This window comes from Idiotropiscis lumnitzeri, chromosome 2, assembly GCF_059441095.1.
Source record: "Idiotropiscis lumnitzeri isolate Australia: NSW breed Sydney's pygmy pipehorse chromosome 2, RoL_Ilum_1.0, whole genome shotgun sequence".
Lineage (NCBI taxonomy): Eukaryota > Metazoa > Chordata > Actinopteri > Syngnathiformes > Syngnathidae > Idiotropiscis > Idiotropiscis lumnitzeri.
Genome location: NC_142392.1, coordinates 3751721 through 3770455, shown reverse-complemented (window position 1 = coordinate 3770455; position 18735 = coordinate 3751721). Strand labels below are relative to the sequence as shown.

Below are 18735 nucleotides of genomic sequence, written 5' to 3'. Positions count from 1 at the left end.
GTGAGTAATCACAATTAATCATGGAATTTTTTTAGATTAATTAGTTTAAAAAATGCATCACTTGACAGCACTCAAAATTCTATAAAAAAATATCCAATATCCAAAATCTTTTTGTTTTGACTGAAAATCTGTTACTTGAGTTGAACAACTCAAAACTTGATCAAAGTTTGTTGTGATGAATTTTGTGTCAGGTCTCATTTTGGCTTAACGACAACATTTTTTTTAAAATTTATTTTCGCTTCCCTCAGACATTGCCAACAAGGTCTTACTCGCACTCTTCACTGGTGAGATGCTCTTGAAGATGTACAGTCTGGGCCTTCAGGTACGACACCAATAGTGCAATTTGAATCGAAATGAGAGGCGCAAAATGTGCCAACCAAATTTTTTTTTCCCCCGCCTCAGGCGTACTTCGTGTCGCTTTTCAACCGCTTCGACAGCTTTGTCGTTTGCGGCGGGATTCTGGAGACCATCCTGGTGGAAACCAAGATCATGTCGCCTCTCGGCATCTCCGTGCTGCGTTGCGTGCGCTTGCTGCGAATTTTCAAAATAACCAGGTCGGATTATTTCCAAAAAATCTAAATAAATAAAATTTCTGGTTTAGCGACACATAAATGACTGAATGTATTTAAAAAAAATTTTTTTTTTGCGTCCAGATATTGGAACTCTCTGTCCAACCTGGTGGCCTCCTTGCTGAACTCGGTGCGCTCCATCGCCTCCCTGCTGCTCCTGCTCTTCCTCTTCATCATCATCTTCTCCCTGCTGGGCATGCAGCTCTTTGGCGGCAAGTTTAACTTCGAGGAGACCCGGCGGAGCACCTTTGACAACTTCCCCCAGTCGCTGCTGACCGTCTTCCAGGTGGCCCATCCAACCCGTCTTCCGAAAGCGCGTTCGAGCGAATCGACGTTGACGTCCTGTTGGCGATTTTTCGTCAGATCTTAACCGGTGAAGACTGGAACTCGGTGATGTACGACGGGATCATGGCGTACGGCGGGCCGTCCTTCCCCGGCATGCTGGTCTGCATCTACTTCATCATCCTCTTCATCTGCGGAAACTGTATCCTGCCGGGATAAGTGCTGAGAATTCACAATTGCGTCGGGGAAAAAAAAAAAAATGGGTTCATAAATTGGAGTGATTTTCGAGCAAGTCGGCGTTTTCGGTGGCAGCGAGCAGCTCATCCAAATTCAACGGGGCCGTCCTTCAGGCGAAGGGAAGTCGCATTAAAGGTCACGTCGGCGAGGATTGATGATGTGGCGCTTGAGCAACATCCTTAATATCACCCCGTGACCAGATATCCTCCTGAACGTCTTCTTGGCCATCGCCGTGGACAATCTGGCCGACGCCGAGAGCTTGACGTCCGCCCAGAAAGAGGAAGAAGAGGAGAAGGAGAGGAAGAAACTCGCCAGGTAGAATATTGGCGTCACGCGCGCTCGGCAAATGTGACGAGAAAGCAACGGAGAAGTGCTTGAAGCTTGCTGTCCTTTTTTTTTTTCTCTCCAGGCTGGGCACTCCTGACAAGAGGCACAATAACGAGAAGCCGCCATTGGAGGAGGAGAAGAGGGAGAAAATTGAGCTGAAGTCCATCACTTCGGATGGCGAGAGCAACACTGCCACAAAGGTACGCACGCGAAATAAAAAATCGAGTAAGAAGCTGGTTTCAATTAATTCTGGATTTCGGTTGCTTTTTTTTTTTTTTTTTAATTTATTTTATTTTTTTCCCCGTGAATGTTTGCAAGTCAGTTGTCTGCTTATTTTAATGAGCAAATATGTTCCTTTTTTTTTTTTTTTGCTTTGTTTTAATTGATTTTTATTAGTTTTAGTATTAGCTTTATTTTTTTAATTTATGTAATTATAGTTAGTTAAATTAACGTAAAATGCGGTCTGTTAATTTTCGTTTTTTGTTTTTATTTCATTTATTTCATCCATACTCCTCGTTGCTTATTCGTATTCTCTTGTGCAGATCAATATGGATGATTACTGTGGCGATGAAAGTGAAGAGAAAAATCCATACCCTGCGAATGATTACATCGGTAACGCGATCTCATCGTTGCGCTTGATTGGGAAGTTTACTCAAGTCGTTCAGTCTTGTCAATCTTTTTATGCAAAGGCGACGAAGACGACGAGGAGCCGGACGTGCCGGTGGGTCCGAGGCCGCGGCCGCTCTCCGACATCCAGCTTAAGGAGAAGGCCGTGCCCATGCCCAAGGCTCGCGCTTTCTTCGTTTTCAGCCACACCAACAAGTAAGCTGAAATTCCATCGTCTTTACGGAACAACTCTTAAAATTCATTTTTTTGCTTTTCAGATTCAGGGTTCTGTGCCATAAAATCGTCAACCACAACATCTTCACAAACCTCATCCTCTTCTTCATCCTGCTCAGCAGCATCAGTCTGGCGGCCGAGGACCCGGTTAAGAATGACTCCTTCCGAAATGAGGTACTTTGGACAGCGAGGCAAAAAAAAAAAAAAAAAAAAAATGTTCACGCACTTCCGGTCAGTGCTGAAAGAGTAACGGCCAATCAAGGAGGCGACTCATTCCAATGAGCGGCGCGGCTTCTGTTGCAGATCCTGGGCTACGCAGATCACGTCTTCACGGGGCTTTTCACCATCGAGATTATTCTCAAGGTAGATCGGGGCTTCTTTTGCTCTGTTTTTGCATTTTAAACGTGTGTTTAATGGGTGCGTGTGACGGCTGCATTGGAGCGCCACTTTTTTTTTTTTTTTTAATGGGCCATTGCACAACAAGAAATACAGATGCTTTTTTTTTAATTTATTAATTAATTTATTTATTTATTTAAAGTAATACAAACATTCTCGTCGCCAAGGATTTATTCTCATGAGAAATTGAAGCATGATGTCTTATTAGTCCATTTTTAATATGAATTATTATATATTAAATATTTAATTTGAAATATGTTTTTTTGGGGGGGGTTTGTTTTTTTTCACTCCACACCCAATTCCTCCCATCACCTGTAGGGAGCTTATAATTGTTTATCAGCGTTTTCTAAAAAAAACTCTTTGGGTTTGTAAAAAATAAATTAATTCAATTAAATGTTGTGTTGCCGACCTCCCAGGATATTCTTTACCCCCCCCTCCCCGATTGCCTGATTACTTCTTTAATGATGTCATAAGCATGACTAATTGACTGGCTGTGTTCTTCTTTAATAATGTCACTTGCCTGCTTGTCTTCTTTTACTGCCATTGACGGCTAAAGACGTCAATACGCCTTTTTTTTTTTTTCTTTTTTTTTTTTAACTCGACTGGTAGTGAATGAGTTATTACCTCCTCTCCACTACAGATGACAGCTTACGGAGCCTTCCTCCATAAAGGCTCTTTCTGCAGGAACTATTTCAACATTCTGGACCTGGTGGTGGTCAGCGTTTCCCTCATCTCCTCCGGGATACAGTGAGTCTGTTTTTTTTTTTTGTTGTTGGTTTTTTTTCTGCTGCAAATCCTTTTGTTTTTGTCCTGGAAAATTGATCGCCTGACACCTTTTGCCAATTATCTTTCCCGCACTGAATCGACGTCACCGAGTCCTCACAGCGTCTTTGCCTTCACGGGCCGTTTAGTCGGCCCCACGGCGACACAAATCAACTTGTCAAATAGCTAAGTAGGCAAATGTTTTGCTTGCTAAATCGGCCCACCCCTTCTCACGGCTTCACTTTTCTCTCCAACAACTTCACACTCCATCGCTCACCCCGAAATAAACTCACACACACCCCTCCTCACCCCCTGCCTCCTGTTTGTTATTAATTAAGATGTCCTTTGCTTCTTACAGCTAATATCACATTGGAATTCTGTCATATTTCTCATGTTTAATATGTTATGCTACACTCTCTGTTCCAAACTCTTTAATAGACTAGACTTCTCGACGTAAGTCCATATTAGTTCTTGTTAATTTGACCTGAACCACCTGAAATGTGTCAAAATGTCACTCCCTTGATTTGCTGTTTCTATCGTTTGGGAGAGTTTGGCCAAAATAAAAAATAATAAAAAAATAATAATAATAATGAGAAAAAAAATTATGCTTCTTGTAAAACATTGTTCAGCGTCCTTTTTTTGTTTTGATTTTTATTGTCATTTTTTTAATCCAACTCTCCCGGGCAATAGAAATGGCAGCGGAATGTTGAGACTCAAGTGTTTTATTTTTTTGTGCCTTGTTAAAGGTAAAAAGTGTGTGGGATGTTGGCGGACAGTCACAGTCAACTTCACGGCACAAAGTATAGAACACGTTCCAAAAATAGATAAACGTCTCATCTCTTTAATTAAGTGCAGGGAAATATTGCTTGGCATGACACTTGACGGCCGAAAGAGCGCCCTTGCGGGAGCACTTGCCGTCTCCAGCCAGTCGCACTTCCCGACCTCTCCCGCCAAAGCGGCTTTTAGAGCATTTTTATTTGTGTCCTCGCTGCGACTTTGACTGTGACACGTCAGCGGCATCATCCCACGCTACGTCGGCTACCTTTAAACACCTTTTCCTCTTCCTCTTAGAAGGCGTCACACACTCCTTTTTTTTATTTTTTTTTTATTCTCCACCTCCGGGCGACACAATCCCGTAAAATGATGCGCTGGCATTTTGGTTGCACGTGTGAAGAAAAATGTTTTTTTTTTTTTTTTTAAGCACCTTTATAGTGAAAGGTCAATTTTTTTTTCTCACACGTTTATGGAAGAAAAAAAAAAAAAGATAAAATTCAAAATGTCAACGTATTCATGCTTTTGTTTTGGGCACAACCTTTGAACTGACACTTTCCTCACAGCCCAATTTGCTTGTTGTTTGTTGTTTTGTGTGTTAATGCGTGTGTGTCGATTAATTGTGTGACAGGATTTGTTACTGTGGTCCTCCTAAGAGTCCCAAAACACAAAGCCACAGATTAATTTTCCTTATTGTCGTAATCTGATGGTTGACTCAGGCCGAATGATTTCTGGTGACGCCACTCTTGTTTGGTAAAATGTCGTGAAGCTTTCTTGAAACTTGTCGAACCCTCCGTGAGGATGTTTAGTGTGTCTTCGGTGTTTGTTTTGTGCGTCTTCATCTCCCGTCGAAGAGACTGAGAAGATCCGTGTCACAATTTGTGTTTAAAAATTTTGAGCGCACAATGGCGTGGTCGTCGGGTCGGTGATTTTTTTAGTAGACTGCGTAGAAGATGGATGGCGCATGGAAGGCAAACTTAATCTATCGTCCATTTTTGTTTTTTTTAGGTAGCGGTGCGACGGTTCGGATTGTTTTTCAGATCAGAAAAAAAAAAAGCTAGGTTGAACTTTGTCTTCCTTTATTTTCTAAAACGCATTTGCCCATAGAAATAATAATTATAAAAATAATAAACTTTTAATGACTAATATGGCTATTTCAGATTTAACAACAGAATTTAATGCTATATAAGGAAGAATAAATTATTATTTTATATGTGAATTAATTCATTCACTACCAGCCGAGTAAAAAAAAAAAAAAAATGGATCTTTGACGTCTTTAGCCGTCAATGGTAAACGCATGTTTTCATAATGTGAATTTTTTTTTTTCACCTACCATTCTGCGGATCGTGACCAGCCCGAACCGTGATGATCGTTTGCACCTCTAGTCACACTTGCGACATCCACTTTCTCTACTCAGTCTATGAAAGTCTTATTTAAAAAAATAAATAAAAAAATGTCTTGGTTTTTACCTGGTCCGTGGCTAAATTTGCATTGGTCTTGCAGGTCCAGTGCAATCAACGTGGTGAAGATCCTGCGAGTTCTCCGAGTTCTCCGGCCACTGCGGGCCATCAACAGAGCCAAAGGCCTGAAGGTCAGCACGTCTTGGAAAATCAACCCGTGTTTTAAAAAAAAAAAAAAAACTGTGGCTGACCGTGTCGGTTTCGCTGCCTTCCTCAGCATGTGGTCCAGTGCGTGTTTGTGGCCATCCGGACCATCGGCAACATCGTCATCGTCACCACCTTGCTGCAGTTCATGTTCGCTTGCATCGGGGTGCAGCTCTTCAAGGTAGCGTGGGCGACAATTTTAAAAATACAATTTTTTTTTTTTTTGCTCCTTTGCAAGTCGTTAACGCCAACGTGTTGTCCCCGCAGGGCAAGTTTTTCTTCTGCACGGACAACTCGAAACAAACGAAGTCAGAGTGCAGGTAAGCGGCGGCCGTTTTGATAAATCGCAACCATCAACGGCGCGCTTGTGTAAAACGTGCGCGTGTTTTTATCATCAGAGGATCGTACATAAAATACAAGGACGGCGACGTGGCCAAGCCCGAACGAGCCCTCAGGCAGTGGGAGAACAGCGAATTTAACTTTGACGACGTGCTGCAAGGCATGATGGCTCTGTTCGCGGTGTCCACATTTGAAGGCTGGCCGGGGTGTGTGTCTGAATGCAAAAACACACACACACACACACACACGCACGCACACGGTTTGTTGTCCGTTGCGGCTCATCAACGGCCCTCCCCGCAGGCTCCTGTACCGAGCCATCGACTCTCACACCGAGGACGTGGGGCCCATCTACAATTACCGCGTGGTCATCTCCATCTTCTTCATCATCTACATCATCATCATCGCCTTCTTCATGATGAACATCTTCGTCGGTTTCGTCATCGTCACGTTCCAGGAGCAAGGCGAGCAGGAATATAAGAACTGCGAACTGGACAAGAATCAGGTAATGTGGGATTTGGGGGGATTTTTTTTTTTTCAAATTCGGCGGGCCGGATTAAAACGTTTAACGGGCCGCATGTGGCCCCCGGGCCGTAGTTTGCGCACAGCTGGTCTGGTGCAATGTCACCAACATGGACCGAATGGGCTGGTCTAAAAATAGATCACCAGTGATTGGGGATTATATATTTTATAGAAATGTAATTATTACGATTTTTTTCGGAGGTTGCGATATTGGACAAAATAAAATTGCGATTATCTGATGAATCAGACGATTAATTGAAGAAAAAAAACCGTGCTTTACCTTTTTTGTGTCTTGTGTGTGTTCGTCACAGCGTCAGTGTGTGGAGTATGCCCTGAAGGCCCGCCCCCTTCGCCGCTACATCCCCAAGAATCCGTACCAGTACAAGGTGTGGTACGTGGTCAACTCCACCTACTTTGAGTACCTGATGTTCACGCTCATCCTTCTCAACACCATCTGTCTGGCCATGCAGGTGAGCCACGCACACACGCCACATGCTAAATTTCCACGCTTTTGCGCACCCACATGGCGTGATTGTACGTTTTTTGCGCTCGGCAGCATCATGGTCAGACGAAGAACTTCAACGACGCCATGAACATCCTCAACATGCTCTTCACCGGGCTCTTCACTGTGGAAATGATCCTCAAGTTGATCGCCTTCAAACCGAGGGTGAGGCGCATCAAAGTCACGCTAACCGACTTTTAACAGTTTTGCCGTTTTGCTTAAATGCATCACAACTGAAATCTTTGAGAGGAAAACCTTAAAACCTTTTAACCCGAAGGGGTGATCCCACATCCAATCTTCCTTCCAGAATGTTCCCCTTCATCTTTGCCTCTGACAAACCGAAGCCGCCTTGTGTTTTAATACTAAATACAGTGGCGCCTTGAGTTGAATTCGGTCCGTGACGTCAAACTCTCGTCCTTAAATCACCGCAGCAGTAATATTAGTCGTTCTTTGCGGAGGATAAAGAATTTACGCCTGGGATTACTGCTATATTATCGATCTACATGTGTTGCTTCACCGTTTGTGTACAGGTAGCCGTGCTAAAACATCTAGCCTTCGCCTGGCTAAGCTAAATTTTAAACACATGCGATGTGCATAAACAGCTTTTTTTTTTTGATAGCTTGTATCTCAAATAGGTCGTAAGTGGAGTTGCTCATATCTCAAGGCGCCACTGTGCCAAGTCAGAGTACATGGCATATGAAAGCAAGAGTGCTACGCGCGACGACCGACGTGGATTTTATGAGGGCAATGCTGTGTCTGATATTTGGCAGAAAAAAACTCAGGTGACTGATTAATTGTTCGATTAATTAAAAAAAAAAATAAAAACTGTAAATGCATACTCATGACGATCCACGCTGAGCCGTATGCCGCCTAGCATCAAGGCGTTCATATTTGTTACCAGGATCGTTTTTACGAAGTGCAACATATCTGACCCCGAGGTGGCGGCAGATGCTGTTTCCCTTCTAACCTTCCTCCCTTCCTCCTCCTCATCCTCGCCCCTCCACCTGTGTAGGGGTACTTTAGTGATCCCTGGAATGTGTTTGATTTCCTCATCGTAATCGGCAGCATAATTGACGTCATTCTCAGTGAGATCAACGTAAGTACTCGCCTCTCCCCTCTCGCCACCTTCCTCCCGTCTCGTCTCCTCCTTCCGCTCCTCCTTTTCTCTCCTTGGGTCCGAAAAAGGCCGCCCGTTGGATATCGACTTCCATAAACGCAAGTAAGACAGGCACTAACGTAGTTAGGTTAATCGTCGATTAATCGATTAATCGGTTATTTACAAACTACCTCTCACCACTCACACAAACTTTTTTTTTTTTCATAGATGCCAGCGTATGTTGTGTTTTCTCTTTCTGTTTCCATTTTTTAAATGTTTTTTTGTTTTTGTTTCTGCTTTCTTTTTCCTGCCATCTTTCTGTTCTTTCCATCGCCACGCAGCATTATTTTGTCGATGCATGGAACACATTTGATGCCTTGATAGTTGTGGGTAGCGTTGTTGACATAGCCATCACTGAGGTTAACGTAAGTAGCACCAGCTCGCTCCATCCGTCCGTCCATGCCAACACGCACACGCACACACACACAGCGAGCGATACCCATCTCGCATGCCTTCAAATGATTAGGAAACCTCAGCTGCACCGCATTTGATCCCGCGATGGCCCAATTGGGTCAAGTGAGTCAAAACGAGCCAGATGGAGCAGCTCCGCAATGCCTTGTGATGCATTTCTTTGCTAATTTGAAACACGTGAAATTGCAACTTTCGGAAAGCTGCACAATCCAGCAAGTGGATTTTTTTTAAAAGAGATGATTATGGGTGCACTGTTTCCATCATTTGAATTTTTGTCAGATTGGTTTTGCATTTTCATCCCTTTTTTTTTTTTTTTTTTTTTTTTTTTTTTTGGGCCCCACCCACTTTCCCTTTGCATGACAGATGACAAGATGCATTGTCCGGGTCTGGTGTCCTTGAATTTCTTAATACAGATGCGCAAAATCTCAATTAGAATGAAAATATACATGGAGCAGAATCATCGTAACAATTTAATCCTCAAATGCTTCCACTCGGAGCCTGCGAGATGTATGTAAATGTATTTACGGATTCATTTATTCGCCACCGCCGGTCAACAATGGAGCAGCTCAACAATGCGCATCCCCGACACGAGTCAAATGTCGAGTGTCTATTGTGTTTAGACGTCGCGGATGCTTGCTGTCGTATTTGTGAGGAGAAAAAAAAAATGAGGAAGAAGAAGAAAAGCTTTTTAGCATGCGGCATGCGATAGCGGATTGCGCCCCGACAGAACTCCACATCATTTAGTCATAGGAGGAGAATAAGTTCTGCTGGCAGGACTCAATTTCCAGGGAAGCAAATCATGTCGTACAATGATGTCGCTTGCAGGGCTGGTCAAATAGATGAATGTCACGTTAAAAATTCATCTTCAAAAGTGCCGTTTTTATGACCCGGACAATCCTGGCTCAGCAATGGCTGGCATGGGGGTCACTTTATTAGGAACACTTGCACTTTCTGATAGCTTTCAATTAAACAACCCCCCCCCCCAAAAAAAAAAAATCTCTATCTTAATATTGCGATAAATTGCAATGCCGGCTTCTCCAATGTCACGCTCGCAGCCCCCAGGGTGCGTGCACGTGTATGGAGATGCGTTAAACACCATGAAACAAGGCGTGGACGTGCACAAGGGTAGCGCCGCATGTTCCCCTACGCCGGAGTGAAGTGTGTTTCACCCCAGACGGCGCTGGCCGGGCATACCAATAAGCTTCCCAAGGGTGAGCACGCACGCTCCAGAAAGCGAAGCCATACGGACCTCACTTGGACCGGGCTTTGGATGAGCAACACTCAGTACAGGAGATGGGACACGTTTGAAATTCCATACAGACCCCGATATGCATCTTTGTCATGTGTGTGAAAGCCACCTTGAAATTTGATTTGCTTCTTCACTTTGCTTTTGTTTTACCTGGATGTTTTTCCTCATTTACTAATTTATTTTTTTTCCTTCATGTCGTGATTTTTTTTTTTTTTTTAAAGGTAGTCACCAAAAGATTCCAATCAAGGTTATTACAGTCAATAAAAACTAATAACTAAGACTAAAATTTAAAAAAAAAATGTCGTCTACATTCAACAAAAATGCCATCTATTTAAATATATATATATAATATTTTTTTTAAAGTATATATATATATATATATAATATTTAAAAATATATATATATATATATAATATTTAAAAGAAAAAATATATATATATATAATATAAAAATATTTTTTTTAATTAAATACTAAAACTAAAACTTAAAACTGTCTGAATTAAAAAAAAAAGTCTAAATGAAATAAAAACAAAAATTTCAACGGACAACTCTAACTTCAGCTAGTAGCATAACATCAAAAAAATATTTGTATTCTTTTGTCTTGAAGCAAAATATGCAGTGTGAGTTGCTGCACTAATCTGACTTCGCTTCTTCTATTAAGTGACCAAATACCAAACGAGACGGATGAACTATTTCCCTTCCTCCCTTCTTTCTGTCAATGTCCATTCCGTTTGTCGTTTGTCCTTTTTGTGTCGTTTGCTGACAGGTGCTCTAATATCTGCACATGACGTTACCTGAGAAATGATTCACTCCTCCTCTGTGTGACCTGAAAAGAATCATTCCTCCATTCCTTGAACGTCTCCTCGAGCTTTCTCTTCTTCTCCCCGCCTCAGCCTTTTTGTCCAAATTCTTTTCCCGTCCCGTTGAAATGTCGCACGAAGAGGACGAGCGCTTCTGTTTTGGCGTCCACGTGTGAATGTGGCATTCCGGCGCCTCTTTTGACTCGTGAGCGTTCGGCTCTCAAACGAGGCCTTGAATCGCACATCGGTGCTTGAACGTGGCGTTGGCGTCATCTCGCGCTATTGCATCGGCGCTCCAGCTGGCAGCGAGATAAACGGATGGCTCCAGAGGCAGGCCTCCATCCATCAGCGTGCACATAAAGCCACGGGCACCCGCGCATAAATGTTGCAGACACATCATCAGCCGCCTTCCCCTTCTCACCGCGCCGGCCCGGCCCGTTATTCATTATTTCAGCCCCGCAGCCTTAAACCGACTTTGCAATATCCTCCAGTCCCAACATGGTTCAATCTCGCCTGATGCCACCCGTCCGTCGAAACTCGGTAATATCTTTGGAATTGTCCCTCCTGGCCCAGATGAAATTATGCCTTTTTTTTTTTTCTTTTTTTTTTATAGCCATCCACTTTCCAGTTGTTGAATCATCAAACTGCTTGAGATGGCGAGTAAAACTCCTCAAGCGTAACACACAAGCGTGTATTTCTGGTGTGTGAACAGCTGAGAGTCTTCTCTTTGTTTGTAGTTGGTAAATAACTGCGCATAGTCAAGCCCAGTCGGTTTTATTTATATTGGACCGTGGCGGGCGGTCAAGGCCTGCTCTGCTGGCCGAACATAATCGAGAAAAAAATGATCATATTCTTCACATTGATGTCATATCATATCCTAGTGTTGAATTTTTAGGTTGGAGTTTTTATCCAATCAGAATTCAGCTCGCTCGTGTTGCCAGGCAGTTTTCACGAAACCGATAGCACGCACGATTCGTCCGAGGCCTTCAGAAATAATCGCGCGGGCGTCTGTTCTGTGTCTCAAGGGGGGTTTTACAGATCATAGACTGTTGCGATAGCCAATCAGATCATGAGTAGATGACGATAAACGGCCGAGACGATGTCAAAAAAAGAAAGAAAAATGGCCTCCACCTTTCGCCGTAGCTCCCAATGAGCCGCTCGCCAGGCGCCGCTCTGTTGCTGATCTTTGTTGCCTTTCCTTAAAGCCAGCTGACTCTTCCTCGTCCTCCTCCTCTTCCTCCTCTCACCACCCCCCTGTGGTAAGACCAATGGTACGCTCCGACGGCAACCTCCCCCGCTCCTCCTCCCGACCGTCCCGCCGCCCTGCGCATGAGCACCCTCCACGACCGTCGCACTGCTGCTCTTCCATATTTGTGTGTGGTGGCGCTGCGGGTGTGTGACTTTTGCAAGCGGAGTGGTTGTTGTTTATTTTTTCCTCCCTCTCCACCGCGCTTCCCATTTTTTTGGGGTGCAAACCATCACGCTGTCACACTAATCGGCATTATCTTTCGATGTCATGTGTCACCTCCGATTTCTGCCCCACGCTCTTTTTTTTTTTTTTTGTGGATGCAATGGCGTCTTCTGTGGGCTGTTTTTTTTTTTTGTATCTCTGTATCGAAAGTGTGCGGCAGAAAATGTTTTGGGGAACGGTGTTGTTCTCCATTTTTCCCACACACGAGCTCCTATTTGACGTCTTGATGTAACACGTGGCAACGAACAGATGCGTTTTACGATAATCCTTTGCGGTCCCGGCGCTGCAAAAGTGTTCAAAGCGCCGTACGTAACATGTCCAAATCTTGTGTTCCTTTTGTTGTTTCGCCCCCCCTATGAAGGAGCCGTCGTATAAATAAATGAACGTGTATTAGAATAGCACTCAGCGAGATGGCTGAATATTTTATCATCCACTGCTGGGACACAAAAGAAAGCCGCCGTTGCCGCCGCTGAAACCTCATCAACTGCCAAATTCCACCCCCCCAAAAAAAACGCTCTAAAAATAGCTTCCGAGGGCTGTACGTCAGTCACAAGAGGCTTTGACAGTAAAAGCGGACCGCTAGGAACGGTGAGAATGAGACTTGCCAAGCGTGACCATCGGAATTTATACCGGGAGATCGAATATCTTAATCCATGTGAGGCTCCCCAGTTGTTTCCTCACACCTGGAGTGATTTATTGGAGCCTCCCTGCAGGGCTGAGATTTCTGACGCTTTGAAATTGTTTTTCTCGATTTATGGACGAGCTTACCGTCGTTGATAATCTCCGCGGAAGCCCTCAGCTTTTAAAACGTGCACAATAGCGCGACCATTATGTTGTTTCGGCAAATTAATGACAAAAAAAATGAAAAATTTGTTGATCTGTTTGTTGCCTCGTGAATTCCCCCGCGGACCCTCGAAGTCGTCTCTGTGGTCACCCGGACGCAAATGTACAAACTAACGTGCGCATGTGTGTGTGCGTGTGTGTGTGGAAATAATGCAAATCACGTCAAAAAAGGGCCTGCAGAACTCTGAAGAGAACGCTCGGATCTCCATCACCTTCTTCCGGCTCTTCCGTGTGATGCGTTTGGTGAAGCTGCTCTCCCGTGGGGAAGGGATCCGGACGCTACTGTGGACCTTCATCAAGTCCTTCCAGGTAACTCAAGTCAACGGCTGGATCTCCTCGGAGTTGCCGTGTCGAAGCGTCCGGTTGTCTGGACCTCGAGATCTCGAGTGTCCGTTTTGCTCATCGGGACTAAATGCGATGAAAACCGCGGGGGTTCCGACATTGAACCCTGTGGAACTCCATGCAACATTGAGGCTCAAAGCTAACCCAAAACGAGAAAACCCGCTGAACCGACATGAGGATTACGCTTCCAAGAAGCAAATACTGATCCGTCCGTCTCTTCTTTCCAGGCTCTGCCGTATGTGGCCCTGCTGATCGTGATGCTGTTTTTTATTTACGCCGTCATCGGCATGCAGGTAAGCCGCCTGCTGCCTTGCCTCCCTGTTGGTTTTAATTGGCCTTTCCTAATTGACCAAAGAAACTGATGTGTTTTGCTCCCCCCCCGCCGCCGCCCCCTCGTGCAGATGTTTGGCAAGATAGCGCTGCGGGACCACACGCAGATCAACAGGAACAACAATTTCCAGACGTTCCCCCAGGCAGTGCTGCTGCTCTTCAGGTGAGGAAGATTTCAACGCTCCTCCGCCACGCCTCTAAAATAAGCCTTTGCATTTATTCGCCACATTTTCCGCGGGTTAATTAAAAGACACGGTCGGTGGAAATGTCAAGAAGAACTTAAAACAAAACGGTGTCCGGCAGATGTGCGACCGGCGAAGCGTGGCAGGAGATCATGCTGGCATGCTCGACCCACCGGCCATGCGAGAAAGGATCGACCAATGAGAACGTCACCATCCCGGAAGACTGCGGGAGCCAGTTTGCCATCATCTACTTTGTCAGCTTCTACATGCTCTGTGCCTTTCTGGTCAGCACCCGATCCAAACCGTCTCACATTCGGCAACTCGGGGAAAAGAAAAAATTTCCACTCATATTTCTGTCCAAATCTTCCCGAAGATCATCAATCTCTTTGTGGCTGTCATCATGGACAACTTTGACTACCTGACGCGGGATTGGTCCATCCTTGGTCCGCATCACCTTGACGAGTTCAAGAGAATCTGGGCCGAGTACGACCCGGAAGCGAAGTGAGTTGGCAAAACAGCACCTGGAACGGATTGCGAGTGGTGAGCAGAGGTCAATAACAAGCGTTCGCGTTTTTTTTTTGTTGTTTTTTTTCCCCAGAGGAAGGATCAAGCATCTGGACGTGGTGACTCTGCTTCGAAGAATCCAGCCTCCGCTCGGCTTCGGGAAGCTCTGTCCTCACCGGGTTGCTTGCAAGGTGGGCACGCTAGTGTATACTCTGACCGGATGATCCCCCCGAAGAATATTTAGCACGATGTTTGTGTGTGTAGCGTCTGGTATCCATGAACATGCCCTTGAACAGCGACGGAACCGTCATGTTCAATGCGACGCTCTTTGCGCTGGTTCGAACGGCACTGAGGATCAAGACGGAAGGTAAAGCGCGCTCTGACACGCACACTCGCGGTTGTCTTTTTCGCGGGTGTGAGTTTGTTTGGGGTGCTTTTGTAGGTAATCTGGAACAGGCCAACGAGGAGCTGAGGGCCATCGTAAAGAAGATTTGGAAGAGAACGAGCATGAAACTGCTGGATCAAGTGGTGCCCCCTGCTGGCGGTGTGTATTCGGTGTTCTTGTTCGGAAAATACAGTGGTCCCTTGAGAAAAAAAAGACGCGGCATATAACGGCAAATTTAGCTCATTTCATAATCCATTATGAACGCCAACCCGATTCTTACAAAATGAAGAAAATGACATTTTGTGTCGTTAAAACCACCAAACCAATGATGGATTTTAACTCACAATATCACAAGCATATATTCTTTGTCTTCTGTGAAGAACGACTAATATTTTTGCAGTTTTTTGAGAGTAGTGGTGAGTGGTGAGCTTGTGTCTGTGTCACTACTATACTGCCCCCTGGTGGACAAAACAAGAGAGGCAGCACAATCAGAAATTTAATTTTATTTTTAATAGGTAAAAGAGAACTCTAAAATATTGTCCTTGATAAAAACATGGCGTAATACTTAAAAAAAATATTTTAAAAAAATGGAAAAGATTAATGTCAATATTGGCGATAAGAACGTTCTGAGTTTTTTTTTTTTCACCCCTCAGACGACGAGGTAACAGTGGGAAAGTTCTACGCCACCTTCCTCATTCAGGAGTACTTCCGCAAGTTCAAGAAGAGGAAAGAACAAGGGCTGGTGGCTAAAGTGCCGCCCAAGACTGCCCTCTCTCTGCAGGTATACGGCGATTTAAAAAAAAAAAAAAAAAAAAAACTACATTTCGGCATGGCAAACATTTTCTGCGTCACGTGCGTTCAGGCGGGCCTGCGGACGTTGCATGACATCGGCCCGGAGATCAGGAGGGCCATCTCTGGAGACCTGACGGTGGAGGAGGAGGTCGACAAAGGCCCAAAGGAGTCCATGTCGGCCGCGTCCGAGGACGATATCTTCAGGGTAAAGGTCGGATACACTCACACTCCCTCACTCACGCTTCAGCGAGCGAGCGAGCGAGAGAGAGAGAGAGAGAACGATGCTCCGCCTCCAGCTTGAAGCTCTCCATGTCGATATGAACGCGACTCATGCATGTGCTCAACTACATACGAGTTAATACATTTTCTTTTGGTAAGTTTCGACGGAACCAGCCTCTCGTTGTATATTGAAATGCATATCAAATAAAGGCTTTAGAGCGCCTCGTTGTCCACCATGAGTGTGCGCTAATGAAAACAAAAAAGATAAACAAAGCTTGATTTGCATTTTTACATCCTGGCTGGAATGAATGCGCCCAGTATTTTTTTCTTTTTTTTTTTTATATCCTATTGTTTTTTTCCCGCCTCTCTAAAAATATCTTTCTGTTCTCCATCTTGGGCTGCGCAGCGCTCAGGCGGCTTGTTCGGCAACCACGTCAACTATTACAACCAGAGCGACGGGCGCGCCTCCTTCCCGCAGTCGTTCACCACCCAGCGTCCGTTGCACATCAGCCAGAAGGGCTCCCCTTGCGAAGCCGAGAGCCCCTCCCACGAGAAGCTCATGGACTCCACCACCTTCACGCCGTCCTCGTACTCGTCGTCGGGCTCCAACGCCAACATCAACAACGCCAACAACACCGGCATGGTGGGCGTGGCCCCGCCGGGCGTCGACCGCTTCCCGAGCCCGTCCGTCAGCACGGTGGACGGCCACGCCGGACGGCCGCTGACGCCCATCCTGCTGCCCCGATCGGCTTGGTGCTTCCCTCCCAAGAGGTGAGCACGCAGTCATCCGTGACGCGTTCAAGGACAAGCGACGTCTGCTTCCAAACATTTCACTCCTTTCTTCTTCTTCCTATCTTGTGCGCAATGGCGAGCAGGACGTTTTTTGACAACCTCATTCGGTATGTTGCCAGGGCACACGTCGTCTCGACTTCTCGACGTTTGGGGAAAAAAAAAAAAGAAGGGTCTCATCGCGTGACATGAAAATGAGCAGATGAGAAAGTGCCATAGCGACGCTGGTTGCTATGCACCCGTGTGCTGCTTCCGGAGCTGACTTGCCGCTGCTGAGCAAAGCCGCGGATAAAACGTTTGGTGCCGCCGCATCAAACTTTCCCTATCCGAGGCTTTTATCGCTGCTCTTTTTTTTTTTTTTTTTATGTCAGTCACGCTTCTGGGTTCGATTTGGTGGAACATCTTGACTCGCACTTCTAACCCAGACTTTGATTTGAAACCAGTGGCGGGCCGTTCGGTGAGGAATTGATCTGCCTCTTCGTACCACGTCACAGTTATAGAGACCATCCAAAAAAAAAAAAAACGCTGCGTAGTTCATAAATTCCGAATCAATATTTATCTAAGAGACGCATATTAAATAAAAACTCAGCAGTGATTATTAAATGTGTCAAGTCGTTACATGCTCGTTTTACTTTAAAAATGCTGATCATTTCATTTAAAATCCCATTGGTCTCATTGCTCGTATAGTTTTAGGTTGCAAGATTCTGAAGGCCCTGAGCAGATCGGACAAGAAATAGTCGCTCAAATGTGATTGGCCAAAGAAAATTGGCGTGAAATTAATCCCATTTCTTGCGGCACGTCGGTTGTAAATGTTCCGTTCGGTCCTGACCGCCCACCACTGATTTAAGCTGAGTGCGATTTCCCTTTTTGAGTTTTGAATTCTCCGTATTCGCTTGACCGCTAACCCCGCCTCGCTGCTCTTTTGCCGTTCTTCTCCCGTCGCGACGTTTGTGTTAATTCTGCGCGTTCCGCAGCTCCGATTCCAGCGACAGCCGCCTGCCCATCATCCGCCGGGGCGAAGGCTCCACGGAGGAGACGTACGACGAGAGCTACGCCGACGACCGGGACTTCGGCGACGACGACCACTCGCTTTCCTCTGACATGTACGATGCGGAGAACGACGGAGGCGAGAGATCGGGCCGAGGTGGGCGACGACGCCGCATTTTTAAAGGCGGCTTTTCCGACCCCAGGCTGGTGTATCGCGACGACGCCTGCAAGCAGCTCACTCCCATGGAGGAAGGAGACGACGTGGAGGAGAGACGAGGAGGCGGAGGGTGGCAGTCTCCCAGGAGAGTTTTTCTCTGCCCCACCTCGTTAGGTACCACCGGATTCATTCGATCGCTTTGCCTCCGTCGCTTCTTTTCACCTCTCAGTCCTCTCAGGGCGGAGATCTTCGTTCCATTTGGAGTGTCTGCGAAGGCAGTCGAGGCCGGACGTCTCTCAGAAGACGGCCGTGCCGCTGCACCTCGTCCATCATCAGGTAGAAGTTGTTTTATTCCCGCATGGGCCATTTGCGAGTGCGTCGTCCTAACTCGCCGGCCGCTCCTCCCTCAAGGCGCTCGCGGTGGCCGGGCTGAGTCCGTTGATAAGGAGGAGCCACTCGCCGACTCTCTTCAGCCGGCTGTGCTCCACGCCTCCGGCCAGCCCCACAGGTGCGCCTCCTTGTGGCCGGGCGACAAGATCAACACACGCTTGACTGTTTGGTTTTTTTTTTTGGGTCTTGTGCAGGGCAAGGCAGCGACGCCTCGTATCAGCGGGTCCCGTCGCTGAGGTTAGAGGGCTCCAACTCCCACGAAAAGCTCAACACCAGCTTGCCCTCGGTCAACTGCGGACCCTGGTGAGTCCGAACACTCGGGGCGAGTGCGCCTTCGTTGTTGTTCGCGCGCTTTTGGAGACCGGGTGGTTGTTTGTCTTTTCTAGGTATAGCGACAGTAACGGGAACAGTCGGGTAGCCGGTTCTAGCCCCGCCTCCGGCATGCCGAGCACCAATCAGAGAGCGCCGCGGCCGGTGTCGCTCACGGTGCCCTCGCTCTTGGGACACGACTCCAGCTCGCTGTCTCGCGGCAGCGCGGGAAGTTTGGTGGAGGCGGTAAGTGTGTTTGCGAGTTTGCGTA

The 18735-nt window shown here is 46.1% G+C and overlaps 1 protein-coding gene across 19 annotated transcripts in view; it reads left to right on the top strand.

Moving 5' to 3' along the window:
* cacna1c (calcium voltage-gated channel subunit alpha1 C) overlaps positions 1-18735 on the top strand; it is an 85619-nt gene that overhangs the window by 61542 nt on the left and 5342 nt on the right. For 2 of the 19 annotated variants that reach the window (XM_088288245.1, XM_088288240.1), the window contains 37 exons: positions 249-322; positions 403-554; positions 654-855; positions 933-1053; positions 1289-1403; positions 1498-1615; positions 1958-2027; positions 2105-2237; positions 2300-2429; positions 2559-2618; positions 3292-3398; positions 3852-3866; positions 5688-5775; positions 5862-5969; positions 6056-6108; positions 6187-6333; positions 6428-6629; positions 6958-7116; positions 7203-7313; positions 8161-8244; positions 11970-12035; positions 13250-13387; positions 13648-13713; positions 13822-13913; positions 14054-14216; positions 14306-14433; positions 14531-14627; positions 14701-14803; positions 14879-14980; positions 15475-15818; positions 16239-16603; positions 17596-17724; positions 17812-17939; positions 18004-18101; positions 18177-18273; positions 18350-18458; positions 18542-18710. In XM_088288245.1, coding sequence (XP_088144371.1) covers positions 249-322; positions 403-554; positions 654-855; positions 933-1053; positions 1289-1403; positions 1498-1615; positions 1958-2027; positions 2105-2237; positions 2300-2429; positions 2559-2618; positions 3292-3398; positions 3852-3866; positions 5688-5775; positions 5862-5969; positions 6056-6108; positions 6187-6333; positions 6428-6629; positions 6958-7116; positions 7203-7313; positions 8161-8244; positions 11970-12035; positions 13250-13387; positions 13648-13713; positions 13822-13913; positions 14054-14216; positions 14306-14433; positions 14531-14627; positions 14701-14803; positions 14879-14980; positions 15475-15818; positions 16239-16603; positions 17596-17724; positions 17812-17939; positions 18004-18101; positions 18177-18273; positions 18350-18458; positions 18542-18710 — 4643 coding nt within the window. Of the gene's footprint in view, positions 1-248; positions 323-402; positions 555-653; positions 856-932; positions 1054-1288; positions 1404-1497; positions 1616-1957; positions 2028-2104; positions 2238-2299; positions 2430-2558; positions 2619-3291; positions 3399-3851; positions 3867-5687; positions 5776-5861; positions 5970-6055; positions 6109-6186; positions 6334-6427; positions 6630-6957; positions 7117-7202; positions 7314-8160; positions 8245-8585; positions 8670-11969; positions 12036-13249; positions 13388-13647; positions 13714-13821; positions 13914-14053; positions 14217-14305; positions 14434-14530; positions 14628-14700; positions 14981-15474; positions 15825-16238; positions 16604-16707; positions 17725-17811; positions 17940-18003; positions 18102-18176; positions 18274-18349; positions 18459-18541; positions 18711-18735 lie in introns of those variants that run through there. The other 17 variants (XM_088288259.1, XM_088288244.1, XM_088288250.1 and 14 more) reach the window with 16 other exon arrangements.